This window comes from Chlamydomonas reinhardtii, chromosome 5, assembly GCF_000002595.2.
Source record: "Chlamydomonas reinhardtii strain CC-503 cw92 mt+ chromosome 5, whole genome shotgun sequence".
NCBI classification, from domain to species: Eukaryota; Viridiplantae; Chlorophyta; class Chlorophyceae; order Chlamydomonadales; family Chlamydomonadaceae; genus Chlamydomonas; species Chlamydomonas reinhardtii.
Window position 1 is genome coordinate 3,029,370 of NC_057008.1, and position 21,537 is coordinate 3,050,906.

A 21,537-nucleotide genomic window follows, 5' to 3' on the forward strand; every position below is an offset into this window, starting at 1 on the left:
CCACCCCCACCCCCATCCCACAGTGAGAGACAAGGCAACATTTCAGAATCCGATTACAACTGACCGTATGTATTCATATGTCGTGCTTTGACACGGCACATATATCTCAGCGCTTGAGAATATGCAGGTTTGTGTACGAGTCTGTTTCTGATAAGCCTCTGCGGTTCTTGCCTCGGCAGTGACATGCACACATGACACATCCCCATCACACACCATCAACAATGCGCATCGCTTGCCCCGATTACGGACACAAGCATCCGACGAATCGCGATGGTCCCAAACCACAGTACCCAGCACACTGAATGAAGAACATGGTAGGAGACACACGAAACGGGTCGTCACGCCAAAAACGATCAGGCCGCGGGGCGCCACAAGACAGCCGCCGCCAGCCCGGTCAGTGTAGGTAGGTCATCACATGCCTCAAATCCGAGAACATGCTTCCGCTTTTCCTATGCACGCGCCACAGGTCGCGCGCATCTTGATTTGAGATGGTTGGATCTTTACTGGGCAGGGAAGGTAGGGCAGCAGTCCTGCTCGGGATCGAACAGGGTGCCCCAGACGAAGCCGTTGGGGTCGGCGTTGAAATCGGCCAGGGTGGTGCCGGCCTTGAAGGTGAAGCAGATCTTGGGCTTCAGAGAAGCAACCTGGTCGACGGTCCAGTTCAGGTCGTACACGCGCAGGGTGTTGTCACCAGCCTTGGCCCACGACTCTGTGTTGAGAAGACAGAGAGGGCCCGAGGGAGGGAATGGATTCAGAGCCGAGTGACGGAGTCGGGATGAAGAGGCTTGTAGGCTGCGGGCTGAGTCAACAAAGGCCCACAAGTACGCAACCCACGACGAGGGCAAGCATGGATGCGCATACAACCATGCACGGTGATACGAGGTAGGCAAAAGCAAAAGACTCACGAGAGCGGGTGGCCTTGGCGCCGGTGGCGTACTTCAGAGTGATGCTGGTCATCCTCCAGCGCATGGCGTAGTTGAACCAGAACTCCGCCTTCTTAAGCGTGGTCTTCTTGGAGCACGCGCCGGTGCCCACAGCCGCGGCGGTGTACACGCTCACACAGTACTCGTTGTTGACGTCATCCACCTCGACGGCATTATCCAGGTAGAAGGGGGTCGAGCCCTGCTGCTTGTTGCACACGCAGAAGGGGAAGGGGGCGGTGGGCGGGGCGCAAGCGGGCCCAGCCATGAAGACGCCGCAGTCGTCGTCGGTCGAGGTGACGAAGGTCGAGTAGCCGGCAAAAGCCAAAGGGCAGTCGCCGCCGAACCCGAACACGGAAGTCACCAGGCCACTGCCCATGGCTTGTAGCTCGCTCGCCATCTTGGAGCCCACCTCCGTCGAAAACATGGTGGCGCAGACCGTGATCTTGTTGCCGTTGCAGGTGATGGAGTCGGTGCCGGCGATGATGGTGCCATCCTCCATGTAGGGAGCGTACAGCTCGCTAATGACGTCCTTGCCGACGGCGCAATTGTAGGCATCACCGAAGTAGTTGAGGTCATCAACCAGGACGGTGGGACCAGCAATGGCCTCCCAGGTAGAGCACACGCGGCAGGGAGGAGGGGGAGAGGGAGGAGGAGGCGGGGGAGGAGACGGGGGAGGGGGAGGGGGAGGAGAGGCGCCACGGGTGACCGGGCAGCACTGGTGAGCGGTGTCCCACAGAGCCACCGACCAGACGGGGCTGGGGGTCAGGGAAGCCAGGGTCATGCACGAGCCGCCGGTGAGGGTCAGGCAGATGGTGGCGCCGTTGGCGGAGGCACCGTCCAGGCCCAGGCCGGGAATCGACAGCACGTACTGGTCAGAGCCAGCGTTGGGGGGGCGGTAGATGGAGGGGGCGGCGGTGCCTTGGCCGTTGACGGTGGCAGTGGCACGGAATCCAGACGCGCACGACTGCTCTGCAGGCGGGGAAGGGGCGGGGCAGGGAGGGAGAGTGTCAGCGGCAAGATATGCAGCAACGGACCCTACAGCAAGCACGATGTGCAAAGTACATCTACCCAGGATGCGGTTCGGATGCCCCTCCCCCCAAAAATCATACATCTGCCCCTACTCACTGACGTCCAGCTGCAGCTTGTGCAGGTCGGCGCTGCAGCACGGCTCAGAGGGGTTGGCGCACTGAGGGTCGCTGTACTGGACAGTCCAGCAGATGGTGTTGGTGCCGGGGAAGGTGGTCACGGGCTTCACCGAGTACTTGGACTTGGTCAGCGCGCGCGTGCAGCCGGAGTAGGGGAAGTCAAGGGCGGTTGCCGCGGCCCTGTCATGTGCAAGCAAACAAGGTCAGTCGCACGCAAACCAAAGGCTGTTGCGTGATTGCCAAACTGATGATTCGCTCTATGATTTGCCGACAAAGAACAAACCAAGCGACCGCACAAGTGAACGACGGAAGCCAACAGAGCGTGTGACCCATCCACAATAATGTCCTCGGCCGCCTACACTTACACGAAGGCCAGCAGGGCCACAGCGACGGCAGTGCGTCGCATACTGGGCCACGTCACTTTCGTCCGCCTTCTGTCTCCTGCAAGTTCGCAATATCATTATTAATGAGTGCCGGCGTTGCTGTCAACTGGGCGGCAGCATGTGACAACACGCTGGCCTCCAGTGGCAATATTGCCATTGAGTGGCGCTGCTAAGGTCTAAGGCGCCGAGCGTCGCAGGGAAGCATATGGCACCCACCTCTCAATGCCGCCGACAAGGAAAATACCCAATGACCCGCTCTGAAGAGTCGCACACCTAAAAACGACGCAAGATTGTGTATGCGTTGTGAGTGCGAGTCTATGCGAAGAGCGGAAATGCGACGGCTTAAGAGGAGAGAGGGCACCGTACGGGGGTTGGCGGAATGGCGGGCGGCGGTCGCACTTGCGGTAACGGCAGGGCTTCAGCTCTCACCAGCTGAGCCATGTAGCTATCACGATTATCCACAAGCTTAAGCGGGGATGGGCCGTAGGTTGGGTGCCCCGCGGCTTGCTGAATCCTTCGCGCGCCGTGCGCAAGCGCACTGCGAAGTTTCCCTGCGAATAACAAGTTGGCAAACTTCAAACAGCAGCACAACAGATAGACCTTTTCGGCAAAGCAGGGCGCATATAGCGCATGTTGCTGGCAACCGTGAATGGATGGTCGCTTTCACTTGCACTCTCCGACGCAACTGCACAGTTATATGTGCTATTCGAGATTCCTGATCAGTTCAAGCCAGCGCCAGAAGCTGATGAAACCGTTATGGGCGAAGTCTATCGATCGACAATAATGCTTTACGGCTTTTGGCTTTGGCTGCTCATGGCCCCGCAAGCCGATTACACTGGCAACGCTGCACCTCTACACGGTTCTTATGTTGTATGCGTCATGCGCAGCACTATGACTACTCGGTTCCCGTATTCTTACTTGCCCTGGATGGTCGGACCTGGTCGAACTTCATGCCCTGCGCCCCTGGGGCGTTTAAGGTGTCCCTTTGGGTGCGAATGCATTACACGCACGACATATATGCGTGGTTTCAGGCTAGCAGAGTCCTTGCAAAATTCGGGGCATGGCCAGGTGTCCGCTGCAATGAGCACGTGTATATTCTGGACGCTCATCCGTGGGCGGGTCGTGCGTGCATACTCCAGCCGGCCAGGATGTCACGCGCCCACACACACCTCGCGTGTAGCTCTGAAGGCAGTGGCCTAATTGACCTGGGCAATACTTATGCGATGTATGAAGTCACGCACGCTTGCCTGCAATCCTGCACATGGATGCCTTGGCAGGGGGGGGGGTAGAAAGCTCAGTTTCTTACCCCATGCTCAAAATTACAGAGCTTTAGGAGAGCATTATGCACGTGCTTGTAGTTTTTTAAGGGGGTGTCTGGTGAGGAAGTTCTGGGCCGCCAAAGTTGGGGGGTCGGTCCTCGTCCCTGGGGGTCCGTCGGGTTTCGGGAGCCCATCCTGGCGGATTTCGGGAAGCGCCCCACAAGCAGAACTAGGGGCCAAACGCAGCAGTGCGAGGCTCATATGTGTACGTTATGACGTGATAAGCACAAACAAAGCGTGGGAGGGCTAAGTTTCGCGTCCGGACGTGGACATGTCCGGACATGTCTCCACATTCAACACATGCGCACTGACACAGCTGGGCTCTGAAGCGCTGATGCGCATGAGTTCACGTCTAACAAGGCTGCCGATACACATTGTCCATTCGTCACGCGGCAAAGAGTTGAGCGCGGGGTGGTCTGGGTCGAGGGGATTTCCATGGATAGGATCCCCGTGACCGAAGTCTCAGAACAGGACCGCTGATGGCACGGAGTGATAGTGCTCGTCAAGAGGAGTCGATTGACACTACTTTGGTATTAAATGGAGGAGTTTTAACCGCTGAACAACAAGGTTTTGTCCGTCGGGGGGTCGGTCGTCCCCTCAAGGGGGGTCCCGGGGGATTTCGGGGCATGGGGTCTGGCACTTTGTTTCCTACCCCCCCCCTGGCCTTGGGATTGGTACAGACACCGCGGCCATTTCATCTTCTGGTATCGAAGATGTAAGCTTGAAGACTGGTCTGTGGAATTACTGATGCCTCAGCGCCCCCTCCCGTCCAGGCGCCGCGCACCATCCGCACGGAGCGGCCACCGTCCAGTGACGATACCGCCTTACTTAACCCTATTAACCCTATGCGTTTCAACAGTGGGTGACCATGGCGGCGGGGCATATCGGGGCGATCGGCCACCAATGCGACTTCCCCTTGCTTGTGGACGCACATGATTATTTGAGGACGGCTTCTACAAAGCTTTCTAGCCCGCCGCCCTGCTGCACAAATTAGGCCACGGCCGGGGCCGCCATGGTCGTGGCCACGTGCGGCCCGCACGGCGCAAACACCGCAATGCCGGCTGTGTGGTTGAGAACGGCCATGGTCGGCCGGGTTGAACAGCAGAGCTACGGTATGGGAAGCCCACTAGCCCAGGTTGGAGCGCGGCAACGCAGCTGCGCGCGCAGAAACCCGCAGCGCCACCCCCGCCGGCCGTACTGTGGCTGCGCGCGGTTGGTACTGCTGCGTCTGTATACCCGTACAGCAAATTTCCCTGCCCATTCCATCTGCATCTCCGTAGTTTTGTGCACTCCATGGACACGCCGACCTGGTGTTATTACGCCATCTCGTCAGCAGACACCCCTGTCCTCCGACATGGGCCCAGCCCCGCCCTCGCCTCACGCATGGCCATTGCGTCCCAGCTAACATTCAACCAGCCATCACCAACATCTGGGAAGCTCCTTCAGAGAAATGTTAGCTAGTGTGAATGCAAATCCTTGTGAGCCCGGCGCTCCTCCATCACACCCCTGTCGTACTACCCACCAGGCGCCAGGCCGTGCGGTGTGCAGCTCGCAGCTCGCAGCGCTAGCTTCAGCTGCTCCTCCTCTCCTCCGGCGTGCTTGTGCCACTGCACAGACTCATTGCGTCCCCGCACAGCCTCCTACCTATGCACGGGCTGATGGGCATGTATGCGCGCCCTCACGCCCCATTGCTCTGATCATCACCGCTGCCTCACCTGCCTGCACCCTACTCCATCCCCCCCCCTGCTTTGTGCATATGCCTACTACTATGAACATCCCTTGCAGCGGCTCACTATGGACGCCAATGTGGTGCCCTGCAGATGCACGCAGCGCGCAGTCCCAAATCTTCAAGTACTCCCGCACGGCATAGTCTGTTGTCTGTGGCGTGTCCTGTGGATCGCCTGGCCGGGCGCCTGACCAGGGTCGCCGGGCATTTCCGCTCGCTGCCAGCCACGCCTCAGCTCGATCGCCCCGGCCTCGATTGGGCGCTTAGTTCACGGTCAGCCTTCCGCAGCAGCTCTGGGCCATGTGGTAACGCGGTGCTGCTGACGGGGCCGGGGAATCGTTGGCGCGAGGGCTACATATATCCTCAAGTATCATTGGCGCCGGGGGGGGCACAAATGCACAACCATTGGCTCCTAGAGGTTCAGCTGCTGGCTTCCCTTGCCCTTGCCCTTACACGCTGTTCCGCCGCTGCGCTGCGTCCTCTCTTGGGAAGAGTTGCAATGCAAGGCACGCATCACATGGACCAACAAAAGCTTACGCCAAGTCCCACGCCGCCGCTTCGCCACATCTTCTGAGACAACGGTGCGTGCGCCTTTGAAACCGTCGCATTAGGTGGGTTGCTCGGCTTGCGCCAAACCGCCGGTTTTGTGGCGTGCGGTGTCCCACATACACACGCCCTACCCCCAGACATGTACACACCTGCAACGCACGTTGCACGTATTTTCCCGTGTGCGCTTCCACACATGCGACATATTCCCGTGCCATGCACGCCTTCGGGTCATTATCCCAGAGTTATGTCATGATCGAGAGGAACAATCATATTGGCTAGCCAAGCCTGCTGTATCATCTTGGCTAAACCTGCTCTCTCTCAACTCCGAAGCCGCTGGCACGTATGCCATTCAAGCCCCTTCTTCTCGTCCACCACCAACACAGTCATGTAAGCGCTTGTATTGAGCATACGCTCATGCAACAGGTCATGTAGACAATAAAGCACGGAGCCGTCAAGACGAAGACAAAATTGAGGCGGCCAGCCATCCCGCTCGTAAAGCGCAAGACGCGCGGTTCGGCATTGCACGTCAAGACAAGCAAGCACAACGCTTAGTCAACGGGTAGGAAGACCGTCCATGGGGCCCGGCTGCCGTTACTCTGCCGGGAAGGTGGGGCAGCAGCTCTGGTCAGGGTTGAACAGAGAGCCCCACACGTAGCCATCGGGGTCCATTGAGAAATCCGCAAGCGTGGTGCCCGACTTGAACTTGAAGCAAATCTTGGGCTTGAGCGACGCAACGTCGCCGGTCTTCCAGTTCAGGTCAGAGACTTTCAGCGTGTTGTCACCCACGGGGCCCCACGACTCTGCACCCACAGGTGGGAGCGAACACGGGTCAGCGTGGGAGGAGCGTCAGCAAGCAAGTGGCACTTGTCCGGTGCCACTGGACACACGCAAATACGTGCGCATCACCCTTGGCATGACCGTGTAACACACACGCCCACACACATAGCCAGCAACCAACCATCACACCGCTTTCCCAGTACATGCCTATGTCAGGTCCCACGAAAGGCGGCGCTCGCTACTCACGAGAGCGGGTGGCGGTCCTGCCGTTGTTGTAGCGAATGGTGATGCCAGTCAGCTTCCAACGCATATTGTAGTCGAAGTAGAACTCGGCCTTTTTCATGATGGTGGCGGAGGCGCACTTGCCGGGGCCAGCCGCGGCGGTGTACACGCTTAGGCAATACTCGTTGTTGACGTCATCCACCTCGACGGCATTATCCAGGTAGAAGGGGGTCGAGCCCTGCTGCTTATTGCACACGCAGAAGGGGAAGGGCGTGGTGGGCGGGGCGCAGGCGGGCCCAGCCTTGAAGATGCCACAGTCCTGATCGGTCGAGGTGACGCCGGTCGAGTAGCCAGCCAGGGCCAGAGGGCAGTCGCCAGTGAAGCCGAACACGGAAGTAACGAGGCCATTGCCCATAGACTCCAGCTCGTTTGCCATCTTAGCGCCCCGCTCCTTTGAATACATAGTGGCGCAGGCCGTGATCTTGTTGCCGTTGCAGGTGATGGAGTCGGTGCCGGCGATGATGGTGCCATCTTCCATGTAGGGAGCGAACAGCTCGCTAATGACGTCCTTGCCGACGGCGCAGTTGTAGGCATCACCGAAGTAGTTGAGGTCATCAACCAGGACGTTGGGACCAGCAATGGCCTCCCAGGTAGCGCACACCTTGCAGGGGGGAGGGGGAGAGGGAGGAGGAGGCGAGGGGGGAGGAGGCGAGGGGGGAGGGGGAGGGGGGGGAGACGGGGGAGGAGGCGATGGGGGAGGGGGAGAGGGAGGGGGAGGAGAGGGGGGAGGAGGAGAGGGAGGAGGGGGAGGGGGAGGAGACGGGGGAGGGGGAGGAGGAGGCGAGGGCGGAGGGGGAGAGGGAGGAGGGGGAGAGGGAGGAGGAGGCGGGGGAGGAGACGGGGGAGGGGGAGGGGGAGGAGAGGCGCCACGGGTGACCGGGCAGCACTGGTGAGCGGTGTCCCACAGAGCCACCGACCAGACGGGGCTGGGGGTCAGGGAAGCCAGGGTCATGCAAGAGCCGCCCGTGAGGGTCAGGCAGATGGTGGCGCCGTTGGCGGAGGCACCGTCCAGGCCCAGGCCGGGAATCGACAGCACATACTGGTCAGAGCCACCGTTGGGGGGGCGGTAGATGGTGGGGGAGGGGGTGCCTTGGCCGTTGACGGTGGCGGTGGCACGGAATCCAGACGCGCATGACTGCTCTGCAAGCGGGGAAGGGGCGGGGCAGGGAAGGAGAGTGTCAGCGGTAAGATATGCAGCAATGGACCCTACAGCAAGCACGATGTGCAAAGTACATCTACCCAGGATGCGGTTCGGATGCCCTCCCCCCTAAAAACATAAATCTGCCCAGCGGTCTGGCCCCTACTTACTGACATCCAGCTGCAGCTTGTGCAGGTCGGCGCTGCAGCACGGCTCAGAGGGGTTGGCGCACTGAGGGTCGCTGTACTGGACAGTCCAGCAGATGGTGTTGGTGCCGGGGAAGGTGGTCACGGGCTTCACCGAGTACTTGGACTTGCTCAGCGCGCGCGCGCAGCCGGCGTAGGGGAAGTCAAGGGCGGTGGCCGCGGCCCTGGAAGTGGAGGGCACGAATCGGGGGTGTAACCGACACGCCGCGTCAGCACAGCGGTTGCAGAAGAACAGCAGGCACGCTGTATTTGGCAGCTCAGCTGCGATCATTGTTTGCAGAGACGGTTCCGCGTAAAGCAGCAATTATGGCAGCGCCGCTGCCGTGTAGTCCCACCGGGTCCCACCGACATGCCGCCCACGCGACTTACACGAAGGCCAGCAGGGCCACAGCGACGGCGGTGTGCCGCATGTTAAATGCGATGATAGTCCACGGCCTTCCTGTGCAGGGGCCGCCACCGACGCAAAACGCCGGGAACAATCCGTCAACATACGGTGACCAGCTGAAATGGACATGCTCAAAGACGTCAAAGGATGATCAAGCTTTTAACATCATCTGATGCACATTAAGCTCTCCTGGCGACTCGTCGCGTGCCCTTGCGCGCAAACTCACTCTGCACTCCACGAACTGCCCTCTACTAGTTACAGCGCTATCGACGCAAGATTGTGTATGCGCCAAAGCGATATTTTTATGGCGGCGAAGTGATTCCCAGCCAGTTTTCCGCCTCGCGCCCGTCCGCAATAAAGTACGACTGGAGCGGGCGCGTTACTGGCACTGGAGCAGGCGGGCTCCGCAACCTGCAACCCTTTATACCCATCAACAAATTTAATCAGGGGCTTTATGAGGGTAAAGGAGGTGTGCGGATCTGCTCCCGGCCGTGTTGACGTGGACGGCTCCGAGACATCCTAAAGCTCGCAGGGCCGCAGCTGCTCGGCAGGCCCTACCCCCACATTGGAGGCATGCCGATCTGCATAACATATTAACGCCAGATTACTGGCAGGGTTTGGTCGCCCTGCTGGAAATCGGCTGGCACTCGGCGGGCCATTCTTCGCCTCAAGAGGCCACGAGTCGGGTCAACGCACCCCCACAAACGTGGTTCCATGTCCAGCGCCTCCGCCGTTTGCACTCCAGCGATGAAGATCACTCTGTCCATTACCGGTCTTTTCTACGGTCGTTTCTTTGCTTGGGAAGTGCGCCTGACCGCGCAGCCAAGCACCCTGCAGTCAAGCCCAGCCCCAAGGCGCACACGCTCTTCCCCCATTGTGCATCTTGCTGCGAGCGCAATCCGACTATCCACGACTGGTGGCACTCTCTGGCACAACTCATATGACCGTCCATTACATTATCCGGCAGCAGCGGAGCGCCTGCGCTCTGCAGCCTGTGCGCGTGCACCCGCATCGCTCTCACTGCTCCCACACCACAACCGTACACACGCGGCGCCGCGCAAAACGTGCCAAACGGCCGAACCGCCGACACAACCAAACCAACCAACCGTCGTCCATATGGCAAACCTCGGCCGCGTTGCGCTTTACTAGCTGATGGCCTGACTGAGGCTGGCGCGGCCCCACAACTGGTGGGAGCAAGGGAAGGCACTGGCAGGCTTTCATCATCTGAAACCTCCTAAGCATGTAACCATGATATTGCAGTAGACGAGAACATATCTGCCATAAAACTGTGCACACCACGAGGCGTCCGCACCGAATACAAAGAGAGAGAGAGGTGGTGAAGGCCTGAAGGGGGCCCTGGGAACATCCTGCAGTGTACCCTCGCAGCACCAGCAGCATTTCTGCGCGGACGCGCGCCTTCAGTCCTTCACACAAAACAACTTGGCATCTACCTGTTCATTGCATATGATTGTCTCCTGACATCTTTCAACACGCACACACGCACGCACATCAACCCTGCGATTCTGCTAGCGGTTGCCGCAGAGGCTGCGGACGGCGAAAGAGCATGGCACGCCCACTCTTGGCAGCCTGCTGCTTAGCAACGCTCCGAACAGGAACCCTTGGCCAACCCGCACAATGCAAGACACTGTCATGTTGCACGTCAGTTCTGTCGCTTGTTGCGGCGGGACACATCGCTCACATCCGTCCTTGCGCCGACGTTTCGAACAGCCCATTACAGCTTCTCCACGCCGCAGCTCCGGTCTGAGGTGGGCTAGAGTCACCACACGCCGCCAGCGCACCAACATTGGTTAATGCAACGATCGCCTATGCGAACGTATACATGGTTATCGAGTCAAGCAAACTGACTAATTGACGGTTGCGCAGCCACGAGAAGTGGCGGTGCATCCGCCTGGCTCGGCCGCTGCGAGCCGTGACAAGGCGGCTGCCAACCAACCGCTTAACGACGACGGTTGTAACCGAAGTCGTTGCCCTCCGCGAAGTCGTTCGCGCAGCAGCCAGCCGACCTGTGGGGTTGGGAATCAGGGGCACACCGGGGGGACACGTCAGCGAGCGAGCGGGACAACTGGAAGGTGTGTGGGGACTTCCCGCAGCTCATGTTCCCACGGCGTCACGTGCCAACCTCGCGCCGCCGCGCGTAGCCCTCCCCCCCCGTCCCCGCGCGTCCCACCGCACCCCCACACCACCGCGCCGCGCCGCACTCACCGGTCGAAGATAGCGTACTTGCACAGGCCATCGTAGCAGAAGTCCTCCAGGGTTGGGCACTTGCCGGTGGCCTTGAGTGCAATACAGATCTCCACACCGTTGGAGTTGCGGATGTCTAGATTGAGGTTGTTTGTCTTGAGCACCGCGACGTTGACCGGGCCAGAGGCGTCGATCAGGTTGTCGGTCTGGGTCGCCCACACCGGCGCGATGAAAGCGTTGGGCTTGGTGGAAACGGTGAAGCCCGCGACCGCGTAGCGGCAGTTCATCAGGTCGCTCATCCACTCCACCTTGTCTAGGTCCATGCTGCAGCAGCGACCCACGCAGCGCTGGGTGTCCACGTTGACGCGGAAGCAGTAGTTGTTGTTTCCGTTGCTCGCGAACTTGCGGGTGTAGGTGAGGTTGTAGGGCGTCGACAGCATGGCGCCAGGCTTGCAGGTGCAGTAGGGGAACTCGTCCTGCGGCGGCGCGCAGCCCTGCGAATAGGTAAACTGGTCGCAAATCTTGCCGGTGCGGTCGGTGACGACGTAAGACAGCTCGGAGACGAGGCAAATACGCTGGCCGAACACCGGCACGATGTAGTTGCCGAAGCCAATCGCGGGCGCCAGATCGTCGCGGAAACCGCCGCCATCGCTGAGGTAGGTGCCGAACTCGCGAGCCTCAGACTCCAGCTTGAAGTCACCGCACACGCGCATCGCGGGCCGGCCGTTGGGGCGAGGTGCCGAGATGTTCACTTGGGAGCAGAAGAAGTCCGTAGCGAGCTCGTAGCCCTTATCCATGGCAAGTGCCTGAACGGTGCTGGCGAGCTCGTTGCAGACCTGCTGGTTGGTGCGGCCGTTGTAGCGCACCCAGGTGACACAAACCGTGGAGCAAGGGGGAGGCGGCGAGGGGGGAGGAGGCGAGGGGGGAGGGGGCGAGGGAGGAGGCGGCGACGGGGGAGGAGGCGGGGGAGGGGGAGGGGGAGGAGGTGGGGAGGGAGGAGGAGGAGGCGGCGGGGGAGGAGGCGGCGGGGGAGGGGGGAGGAGGCGGCGGGGGAGGAGGCGTGGGCGGAGGAGGAGGGGGAGGGGGTGGCGTGGGCGGGGGAGGAGGCGGGGGAGGAGGCGGGGGAGGAGGAGGAGGCCCCGGCGGCGGGGGAGGCGGGGGCGGCGGCGGCGGGGGAGGAGGGGGCGACGGCGGCGGCAGAGGCGCGCACTGCTTATACGACTCACCCTGTCAATGGCAATGATGGTTGCACACAGCGGACATGTCAGATGGATGCAGCTAAGGGCAGTACTAATGAGGACGCCCAGGCGAGCATGCCTTACTCTGTTCCTGTCCTGGGTACGCACGGCGCCCCCTCCAGCACGTGCCCACCCACTCAACCGACCGCGCTGGACAGCTATCCATTATCCCTTGCACTCAGCACCCAAAGCCAACCACACCCGATTGCCCCAGGCGAGCATGTGTAGGTTCTTCAAGAGCACAAGGCAAAGCTAACGCACGAGAATATAATCGTGTGTGTGTGTCTGGCTCTGCTGGCACCCGCCACCTTCCCTGGATCCCTCCTCACCATGAAGCAGCTACCGGGAGTGACGCCGGCGTTGAATCCAAATCCAGCCACCTCCACGGGGCAGCCCGCGCCCGAGACCTCCTCGATCCAGGAATCCATCGCGTCGCTCAGCTCCGGCATGCGGTCACCGTCCTCCTTGGAGAAAAACTCGCCACAAATTGTCATGTAGGGATAAGAGTTGGTGGTGACATCGTAGCTGGCGACGCACTCGCTGAGGGCGAAGTCCTTAATTAGGCGGGCATCGGAGTCCGAGGCAATCGTGGCCAGATCGTCCACAACGCGATCGGCGACGCGCGCGCACAGCTCAGGGGTGAAGGTGTAGAGCTCGCGGTACTCCGAGGGAGGAATGATCGAGAACTTCACGCACGACACGCAAGGGGGAGGGGGAGAGGGGGGAGGAGGGGAGGGCGGCGGAGGGGAGGGAGGGGGAGGGGGGGGAGGGGACGGGGGAGGGGGAGGGGGAGGAGACGGAGGAGGGGGAGGAGGAGGCGAGGGAGGCGGAGGGGAGGGGAGGGGAGGGAGGCGGAGGGGAGGGAGGGGGAGGGGGAGGAGGGGAGGGAGGCGGAGGGGAGGGAGGGGGAGGGGGAGGAGGGGACGGGGGCGGGGGAGGAGGAGGGGACGGGGGCGGGGGAGGAGGGGGAGAGGGGGGCGGGGGGGAGGCGCCGCGGCTGATGGGGCAGCACTCGTGACTGGTCGACCACAGGGCAGTGGACCACACGTCGTTGGGAGTCAGCTTGGCAAGCGTGTCGCAAGGACCCGTCAGCTGTGAAAAGGGAGGGACAAGAGGGCGCAAGCTCAGTCGTTATGACAATTCCAGGATGTCGGTTTAGGTCGACACACCGCATGAACATAACAACGCGCTCGCAAGCTCCCGGCTACGGCTTGCGTTGTCACCGGACAAGGGCGCCGGCTCCCTGCGCCCCGGTTGCATCGCGCGCCTGCCCTGGCGGCCCACGCTGCCGCAAAATCCATCATAGCCACACAGACCTCGTGTGTGTATCTGTACGTGTTTGTGTGTGTGTCGCCTCTGCTGCAAACGCCCAAAACCCAGGTACGCAGGGCTGCCACGCACCTTGATGCAAACCACGGCGTTATTGGCGTTGCCCGCGTTCAGGGCCAGGCCGGGGATACGCAGGGTGCGCTGGTAGTCCGCGGCGTTGGGCGGCTTAACAATGTCAGCCGCCTGAGGCGTGGGCTTGCCGTTGATGGTGGCGGTCACCTTTTGGCTCGGCACATCGCACGCAGCGTCTGAGAAAGAGGCAGTCGGCAAGGGAGGAAAGGGCAGGTAAGAGCGGCATGGTGGTAAGGGGTTACATTCATGATTATTTTAGCAGTGAAGGCGTAGCCAGGTACAGCGGTAGGGGGGTGAAGGATGCTGTGTCGTGCGGCTGTGAGCTGAACCCTCGCCGCGCCGCTGGCTGGCAGCCCGCGTGGCAACCTGCTGCGCTCGGCGCTGGGCCGTCCTAAAAGAGCCCGCTGTGTCTTTTTGTGTTGGCCCGGCCGCACCGTACAGCCACGGTGTGTGTGTCTAGAAGGATGCATGATCCCTCTGTGAAAGCTTTGTCAAAGCTGTGCTGCTGCCAAAACAATGGCGGCGCGCAGCTGCCAACCGCGAGAGACCCGGCGCGTGTGTGTTTGTGCTGCGTGCACGCCCCCCTCCCCCGGAGCCGCAGGCTCACCAACATCCAGCTCCATCTTGTGGACATCAGCGCTGCAGCAAGCATTTTGCGTCGTGCACTGCGACTGGCTAACGCGGATGGTCCAGCAATAGGTGCTGGGCGCCGGGTTGGTGGTCACCGGCAGAGTCGAGTAGATGCTCCTCGATGGCGAACGCGTGCACGTCGCGTAGGGGAAGTCAGGATCACCACGGGCAGCAGCTGCCCTGGCTAGAACATCAAGGTCATCTGACTGCGACCGCGCAGTGCTCCTGTAGGTGGCACGGCGAAGCGAAGTGAAAAGCTGGAGCAAGGTCGCGTAGCAACTCCTCAAGCCGCGGGCAAGCTATAGAGTCCTTCCCACCAGAAACGTGAACATGATAACCATCCATAATCATTGCGGGCTGATGACACCATGATAACTGTCGCGGCTTCCCCACCCTGCTAGCAATGGCTACCATCTGCCGCCAGCACTCACGCTAGCGCGAGAACCGCGACGAGCAGCCCCAGGCTCCTCATTAGAAGAGCCTAGAGATTATAGAGAGCTCAGCAGCGCCCCTGCGTAATTTGCAGCGATGGCAACGCGTCGGACAGAAAGAAGAGTCGAGCCGCAGGGTTTGGGGATACTGGACTCTCGCCTAACACAGCTGCTTCCAGTGTTCTGCAACTTGTAGCTAGATAGTTCCAGCGTTGCCTCGGGGCCCCAGCTCACCAGGCCGTGTGTAATCGAACCGGTTTAAAATCGTTCGCCACGTTCTGTTTTGTACTAACAACGGAGCACAGCTTGCCTATGTGGTAATGGCAGCGCGACACGGTGTTTGTCGCGAGCCTGCAGGAAGAAACGTCTCCGCACGGGGCTCTATCAGCCTGCTCGGCGAGGTCGTACGACCTGGCGGGCGGGCGGGGAGTGCCATCCGCTCGCCCTTTTGCCTTGGCTCTATATCATTTGCATTAAACAACGTTGAATATACTCTTACGAGCTCCTTATGGAGGGAACGGTGGGCCCTCTCAGCCGCACAAAGCTGGCTTCCTGCGATCAGGCCTCAGACGCAGTTTAACTAGTATACATGGGTACAGATACTCTTGCAGAAGGTGCATGGCAAATTAGTATTAACAAAAGCCCACAGCCGGGGAACTGACCCGCCCGCCAAGTGTACTCGCTAGTAAGCAAGCGAAGTAGAGCCGGATCCTTGAACGAATACTGCTGATGAGATACAGAGCTATTTTGAAGTGACAGAAACTAGAGGAGTCGAGCGTGGCCGGGTCTGACGGAATGCCGCCGGCGAAGGTTATCGCACGCCAAAGAAATCCCTACGTCGAGGATGCATTCGTATTTGCAAGCTATCTTGTAGAACAGAGCCGCGGAGCTGTGGAGCTGTGCCCCGGACTGGTTAGGCGAGCGATTCAGGTCGCGGCGGTGTGGGCTTCACCCTGCGGGGAATGCCACGGCTCAGCCCGCCCAGCAACCACAACCCGTGCCTAGAAAGCTCGAAATCTTGCAGCCTATAAGTCGAGACTGCCAATCAGGCCCGCGCAAGCACGCCGCTGCCGAGCTGCTGCGTGCGGCACAACTGGATTCACGGCGTGCCCGTGACCGGATGGACCAGGGGAGGCCCTCCCCTGGCATGGACAGCTCAGGCATTCGGTTGCTGATCACTCTTGCAAGGCGACGCTTTGCGTACCTGCCCCTGATGCGCATGCGGCATGCCCATCTATCCACATGGCGTAGCTCAGGGCCCATGGTCTGCGCCAGGGGAAGTCCGCTGGGAGGGCCCATGACGGCCCATGGTCTGCGTGTCAGCAGGCGCAATCCACTCCTATCCACTGTGCGTCTAGTCATCAACTTACCGGAACGCAGAGGAACGCAAAGAAACGGAGCAGGGGTGCGGATGTGGTGGTCGTGGCTGGCAAGCAGTGGGGAAAATGGGAAATGTACTCAGCAAGAAGCAGTGCAGCATGGACGAGATACCACGCTCGCGGGTGCAGGGCAAAAAAGAATACGCAGATCACATATGCACAATAAGTATGAAGCATTACTGCATCAGAAACGGCGGCGCAGGGCCTGGTGGTGGTGGCGCGGGGCCCGGGGTGGGTGGGTGGCGGCGGCATGCAAGGCGGCATGCATGTTGAGGACGCTATCCAACGGCTTCCTTACTTCGCTACCGTGCTGGGGGGGGGGGGGTACGACTTCGCCTGCTCGTACCTCGCCGTCTGCAGTCGTGGGGGGGAACGATGTGCCCGGTAGCGGAGTTTTACCAGAACGGTGATGGCGCATGTCAGCTGTCCCGAATTTTCCCCGCCGCCTATTTACATGCAATAGGCAAGAAGAGTCACTAACAAGGAGGTGGCTGCCTTAGGGAGGCAGGAAAAGGGCTGAGCCCTCCCCTCCCGGGTCGTTATCAACCCAGCCACCTTGACGCGGGCGCCTACTAAGCACACGCCTCTATGTTGGGGGCCTTTGGCATCCCCGCAAATCCGGACGTGGCCGGTTGGGTGGGGTGCACAGTCCGTGCTAACCCGCAGCTAACAAACTAGTCACGTCACTCGCCGCCAATCGACACGTGCACCCTCAGCCCCACGCCCTGCTAGCGCCGTTCAGGCTCTCAGCCCGGCCCCGCCGCCGCTGGCGGCCATGGCGGCCGCTGCAGCTTGGCCGGCCGCTCGAAGCCCATCAGCTTCAGCAGGAGGAGCACACGGATCACGTTGGCGGCGGAGACGTCGCGGTTCTGGGGATGGGGAACGGGGAGGAAGAAGAGAGCGCAACATGAGCTGTCCCAACCGTCAACCTGTCAATCAATCCGTCCCCAGTGCCCAGCCGTCCCCGCACATGCACGGTCCTCACCCAGGTCGTCAAGCAGTCGTTGCAGACTTTGACCGACCAGGGCCGCTGCCCCTCCTTCAGCCCCCCAAGCCGCTTGATGGCCATCTCCTGACACCCGCAGTTGCAGCAGGTCTGCATGGTCGGGAGGGTGGGAGGGAGGGGGGCCACACAAGGGCTTCCGCTAAAGCCAGGCATAAACCCAGCGGCCCACTCACAAACCGGCAATTGCAATCCCACTCAACCCACCCACCTTGGAGGTCTTGTATTCATCGATGATGAACACATGCTTGGCGTAGCGCTCACGGAGCAGCTTGATGAGCCGCCCCGTCGGCGCGCGCCCGCCCCTGACGGAGATGGGGGAGCCGCCCTTCCCTCCCTGGAAGGCCCACGAACCCCACCCCACCACCACCTCCTCCTTGGGCCTGCCGCCCGTGAGCTGCTTGGCGACGCGGTGGAGCGCGCGGTCGCGCTGGATGAACGCAGCCCAGGCCCTAAAAATGCTAAAATGCGGATGGATACATGAGGGAAAGCGGTGCCGCCCAAGAAGCCGCATAAACAGCAGCCCCGCGCGGCGAGAATGCAACCCCGGAAGCGCCCAGTCTTTCTCGCCCGAGGGCCTACATACATGGGGGCCCGCTTCTTGCCGCTCCCCGAAGATGCAAGCCCTGCAGCCACCATTTCACATCCCACGGCCTTGCCAGTCCTGCCTGTCTTCCACCAGCTAGGGACCGTATCTAGTTCAGGATACCTGTCGTGCCAGCGTGGCACCAACACGACACGACGGAACGGCCGCAAGGATCAGGCCACTCTGTTGAGGCCGCCAGTGACCTCTAACTGCCTATCGCGCCATCCGTAACGAACACTGTACGAGACACGCGCGGTCCCGCTCTGGCGGGTCACGATTAACCAGCCTCTGATCGGCGACACCTCATTGCCTGGCCCGCTTACAGACGGCACGTCATCAACAATCATCAAACACCCTAACCAATCCCAACTGTCCCTGGTAGTCACGGTAAGCAGTTAACACGGAGCGGCCCGCAAGAAACCCGAAGAATGAAAGTGCAGTTGGCAATGCATGATGCCCAACCCTGCTCTACCAAACCTGCCTGCATGTGGGCCAGACTGTGCATGCACACGTGCATGCGCCAATGGTGCGTACGTCAGACCAAGTGCCTGCCTTAAGCTACCACGCACTGCATGCAGCACCGTTGCAGACAGCATGCATATCCGCGTTCAGCCCGTTCGCCCTTCGGAGGCAGCGTGTGACCATGGCGGCGGTTGCGGCGGCGCAGCGAAAGGGGGCGCTGCGGACGTAGCGTGCCAGAAGTGCGGCGGAGGAGGGTAGAGCAGCCCTTCGCGTGCGTGGGAAGCTCAAATAAAGTACTGCAAAGCGCCATGCTCGGCCTTGAGTCGAAACGGCGGCGTACGGTGTACGGTGGGAGCACGCTTGCGACCGCCGGCGGCGGGCCGGCTGGCGGCGGGTACGCCCGAGGTGTTTCGCTGCTGCCGCCCAGCCATGGCATTCCAGGCAGCGCAACCAGCACAGCTGCAGGCCTCGGCAGCCCCAGCCGCCGTTTGGGACGTGGAACGGCCACCGCTCCCGCCGCCGCCTCCGCCGTCGTCGTCATCCGTACTGCCCACAGGCGGCGGCGCGCTGTGGCTTCTGAACGGCGGCGGGGAAGGCCTGCCTGCGGCGGCGCCTGCCGCTGCCGGTGCAGTGCCGGCAGTTGCTGCAAACGACTCTGGCGTTACTACTCGGCCTGTGGCCGGCAGTGCCCGCCCGCCGCTTCCGCCGCCGCCGCCAGCGGGCCAGAATGGCGGCGGCGGCGGCGGAGGCCATATAAGCGCCACCCAGGGGTAAACTACGTTGAGCCGCGGCGGCAGTGGCAGTGAAAGAGAGCTGTGCGCCGCGTGTTGCTGAGGCGAGGGTGCAGGCGAGGGTGCAGGCGAGGCGAGGGTGCTGCTGATGAGGCGGGGGTGCAGGCGGCGGCCATGACTCCCGGGGCGAACACATTGCGCTCACTGCTGCTGCTGCTGGTTGCTGCGTAGCAGTGTATGCGCGGCTGCTGGCTTTTGTGGTAGGGGTGGTGGTGCAGGTGGTGGTGGCTGTTGTAGGGGTAGTAATGTGGGTGGGCTTGGTGTGGTGACCGTGGCGGCGGCGGCGGCGGTGTGAAGCGGGGCTGAAACGCCACGCCGGCTCCACCAAACGGCGGCTGTGGGCACGCACCACCGCCTCCAGCCGCCGGCGGGGGCCTCTGGTCCGCCGCTGACGCCGATACCGACAGTGTCGCAGCCCCCAAAGCCGTCAAAGGAGACGCTTCAGCTTCCTCATGCGGCGTTTCGGCGGCAGCTGCCGTCGCAGCCATACATGATGCCACACTGCGCTATGCGCGGCGGAGTGGATGGAGGCGGCACCGCCGGCGCTGCGGCGTCAGCCGCCGCAACCCGCGCGTGCTCCAAGGGCGTTGGCGCCCGGACACTGCGTGCTTGCAGCTCCACTGCTGCACGTGGCTGCTCTCACTCCATCCGCTCCGGGCGCGACCGTCCACAGCGTTTACCGTCATCGGTTACGAGGTAAGATGTGAATTCGCAACTTGCGCTACTGACTGCCTACTCTCGTGCCGCCTGCAAGCCCACCCCGCCTTCCGCTCTGGTCTACGTACGCATTAGTTCCGCAACACTCGTCATCCGCAGTCGCGACGCTGCCCCCGCTCCTCACCACGCCGCCGCCGCCGCCTGTGTGTCCCCGCCGCGCCGGCGTCATCAGCAGCTGGGTCATCGTCCCTACGCTACCCACCCGTGGCAGCCGCGGGTGCGGCTGCCGCCGCAGCGGTCGTGGTCGCAACAGCAGACTCCAGCGGAAGCATTGGGTTGTCGCTGCTCGGAGCAAACTTGGGAGTCGCCGGCAAGTCCGCCGCTGCAGTGTCGCAGCCTGCAGCCGCAGCTGCAGCCATGCGGCGGGGCCACGTGTCTGCGGCAGCGGCAACGCCGTGACAGCTCCACGTGCATTTGCATGCGTTGGCGGCCGAGGCCAAACATAAGGGCTGGCAGTTGCAGGTGCCTGTTGTGGAGGCAGGATGGCTGGCTGGCCGGGAAAGCGCGCGGTGTATGTGGGCCCTGAGGAGCGCCACGCCGGCTGCTGCTGGTGACGCTGCAACTGCTGAAACGGCGGTCGCCTCAGGAACGCATGCCGGCCAGGAGGAAAGGCGGGCGCGCTTCCGTGAAAGGGCGGTCGGTGGTGCTGGCGAACTGGCGTCCAGAGAGCCCATGGATATGAGTGCGGCGAGTATGGGTGCGGCGAGTGTGGCGGGCCGGCCCGTGCGTCGATGCTGCAGGGTTCGCTCGTGCGTCGAAGCAGTATCGGCGCCAGCAATTTACTTTCCGGACCGGGTCACGCGGCCGGGTGCTCCCGACACTGCACTCGCAGCTCACTTGTTCGCTGATGACGCTACCCCTGCAAGACTCCACGCCAGTGTTCACGCTCGAAGCCGGCCCACTGCCTCCGCCGCGCAGCTCCTTAGTGCCACGCGCACCACATGGATGCTCTGCAGCTGTGCACTTTGACATACGGAATCGGCAGCGACGCGCCAGCCAATAGCACCTGCAATCATGCCCATATAACAATACGGGGTTATGGAAACGTTCGGGGAAGAGCCAGAGCGACTGTCAAACGTGGCGGGCGATGTCCCGACTTCAGGGACGTCTGCTTTCGGTCACCAGTTATTATTGAAAGTTTAGATGCACATGAACCCACAATGAGCTGGATTGCGGCGGTTTCGTATAAGGTCGGTTTGTCGTCGACGTCGAACTTGGCAGCTTCTTCGTCAAAGAGGTTTCTGCTATTGCGCTGATTTTAGGTTTGTATGCTTTAGAGAGTAGTTTTCTATAATCATAAGCTTGCACGTGCGCGCTGCTGTGCCAACTGCAGACACGCTGCGCGAGGCCAAGGTCCCAGCGCAGCATACATGCTTCTAGAATTGCGGTAATAGGTTTCTGTATGTGCTAACCTTGCGGTCACGCTGCGTCCGCGCACGTCTGCGAACACGCATCTGCATGCATCGCCCCGCCCGGCGACACGAGCACCCCTGCATCGACCCGACGCCCCCCAAAGATGGGCGCGCAGGAGTGGTTCAGTTACAGCTGCGGGCCTGCCTTTGACTTAGGCCCGATACATGGGCATTGCAACATAGTGTACCGAGTCTGACAGGACGTGACAGACCTGCAGGGACGTGTTTGCATGGACACACCTCTGTGCCGGGTTTCCCCAACAGGTTATGGTTGGACCATGGTGGAAGGTATGACGTATCACCAGCTGCACTGCGAAAGCGGCGGGAGGCGCCGGCAAGGGACGATGGTCTTCAAGGCGGCTGAAAAGGAACGCGAGTCCAGGCATCAGCTTAGGAGCCCAAGTACGGTATGGAAACGGCTATGGAAACTCGTGTTGGACGTGGCCGCTCCG

The 21,537-nt window shown here is 61.5% G+C and overlaps 5 protein-coding genes across 5 annotated transcripts; all 5 read right to left on the reverse strand.

Moving 5' to 3' along the window:
- Nucleotides 1-41: 41 nt before the first annotated feature.
- CHLRE_05g238600v5 (uncharacterized protein) lies at nt 42-3,366 on the reverse strand. The gene is made up of 5 exons (XM_043062322.1): nt 2,668-3,366; nt 2,434-2,509; nt 2,049-2,248; nt 906-1,892; nt 42-709 (listed from the first exon to the last, which is right to left on the reverse strand). The coding sequence occupies exons 2-5, from the start codon at nt 2,472-2,474 to the stop codon at nt 501-503; spliced, it is 1,437 nt and encodes a 478-aa protein (XP_042924886.1). The 5' UTR covers nt 2,475-2,509; nt 2,668-3,366; the 3' UTR covers nt 42-500.
- A 1,474-nt stretch (nt 3,367-4,840) lies between these two features.
- On the reverse strand, nt 4,841-9,726 carry CHLRE_05g238650v5 (uncharacterized protein). The gene is made up of 5 exons (XM_043062323.1): nt 8,941-9,726; nt 8,818-8,887; nt 8,413-8,612; nt 7,069-8,244; nt 4,841-6,845 (listed from the first exon to the last, which is right to left on the reverse strand). The coding sequence occupies exons 1-5, from the start codon at nt 8,960-8,962 to the stop codon at nt 6,637-6,639; spliced, it is 1,677 nt and encodes a 558-aa protein (XP_042924887.1). The 5' UTR covers nt 8,963-9,726; the 3' UTR covers nt 4,841-6,636.
- Nucleotides 9,727-9,772: 46 nt separating this feature from the next.
- Nucleotides 9,773-15,566, reverse strand: CHLRE_05g238687v5 (uncharacterized protein). Its single transcript, XM_043062324.1, has 9 exons — nt 14,970-15,566; nt 14,736-14,815; nt 14,282-14,529; nt 13,675-13,850; nt 13,093-13,365; nt 12,674-12,959; nt 12,603-12,612; nt 11,057-12,262; nt 9,773-10,857 (listed from the first exon to the last, which is right to left on the reverse strand). Exons 2-9 carry the CDS (start codon nt 14,774-14,776, stop codon nt 10,791-10,793), a joined length of 2,307 nt encoding a protein of 768 aa, XP_042924888.1. The 5' UTR covers nt 14,777-14,815; nt 14,970-15,566; the 3' UTR covers nt 9,773-10,790.
- Nucleotides 15,567-16,552: 986 nt separating this feature from the next.
- CHLRE_05g238724v5 (uncharacterized protein) lies at nt 16,553-17,346 on the reverse strand. Its single transcript, XM_043062325.1, has 3 exons — nt 17,329-17,346; nt 17,100-17,210; nt 16,553-16,983 (listed from the first exon to the last, which is right to left on the reverse strand). The coding sequence occupies exons 2-3, from the start codon at nt 17,181-17,183 to the stop codon at nt 16,861-16,863; spliced, it is 207 nt and encodes a 68-aa protein (XP_042924889.1). The 5' UTR covers nt 17,184-17,210; nt 17,329-17,346; the 3' UTR covers nt 16,553-16,860.
- A 224-nt stretch (nt 17,347-17,570) lies between these two features.
- CHLRE_05g238761v5 (uncharacterized protein) lies at nt 17,571-21,046 on the reverse strand. The gene is made up of 3 exons (XM_043062326.1): nt 20,680-21,046; nt 19,876-20,022; nt 17,571-18,382 (listed from the first exon to the last, which is right to left on the reverse strand). Exons 1-3 carry the CDS (start codon nt 20,693-20,695, stop codon nt 18,312-18,314), a joined length of 234 nt encoding a protein of 77 aa, XP_042924890.1. The 5' UTR covers nt 20,696-21,046; the 3' UTR covers nt 17,571-18,311.
- Between the last annotated feature and the right edge of the window lie 491 nt (nt 21,047-21,537).

Excerpts from the sequence above, each read along its gene's own strand:
- CHLRE_05g238687v5 (XM_043062324.1), bottom strand. The coding sequence starts at position 14,776 with ATGAGGAGCCTGGGGCTGCTCGTCGCGGTTCTCGCGCTAGC. Across the intron at positions 13,366-13,674 it reads ACGCCGTGGTTTGCATCAAG|CTGACGGGTCCTTGCGACAC; the intron begins GTGCGTGGCAGC and ends CCCTTTTCACAG. Across the intron at positions 10,858-11,056 it reads AAGTACGCTATCTTCGACCG|GTCGGCTGGCTGCTGCGCGA; the intron begins GTGAGTGCGGCG and ends CCAACCCCACAG.
- CHLRE_05g238761v5 (XM_043062326.1), bottom strand. Across the intron at positions 18,383-19,875 it reads CGCACCCGCGGCTGCCACGG|CGCCCCCTTTCGCTGCGCCG; the intron begins GTGGGTAGCGTA and ends CTACGTCCGCAG.
- CHLRE_05g238724v5 (XM_043062325.1), bottom strand. The coding sequence starts at position 17,183 with ATGGCCATCAAGCGGCTTGGGGGGCTGAAGGAGGGGCAGCGGCCCTGG. Across the intron at positions 16,984-17,099 it reads ACGACTGCTTGACGACCTGG|AACCGCGACGTCTCCGCCGC; the intron begins GTGAGGACCGTG and ends CCCCATCCCCAG.
- CHLRE_05g238600v5 (XM_043062322.1), bottom strand. The coding sequence starts at position 2,474 with ATGCGACGCACTGCCGTCGCTGTGGCCCTGCTGGCCTTCGT. Across the intron at positions 1,893-2,048 it reads CAAGCTGCAGCTGGACGTCA|AGCAGTCGTGCGCGTCTGGA; the intron begins GTGAGTAGGGGC and ends CCCCGCCTGCAG. Across the intron at positions 710-905 it reads CGCCAAGGCCACCCGCTCTC|AGTCGTGGGCCAAGGCTGGT; the intron begins GTGAGTCTTTTG and ends TTCTCAACACAG.
- CHLRE_05g238650v5 (XM_043062323.1), bottom strand. The coding sequence starts at position 8,962 with ATGTCCATTTCAGCTGGTCACC. Across the intron at positions 8,888-8,940 it reads GTCCATTTCAGCTGGTCACC|GAAGGCCGTGGACTATCATC; the intron begins GTATGTTGACGG and ends GCCCCTGCACAG. Across the intron at positions 8,245-8,412 it reads CAAGCTGCAGCTGGATGTCA|AGCAGTCATGCGCGTCTGGA; the intron begins GTAAGTAGGGGC and ends CCCCGCTTGCAG.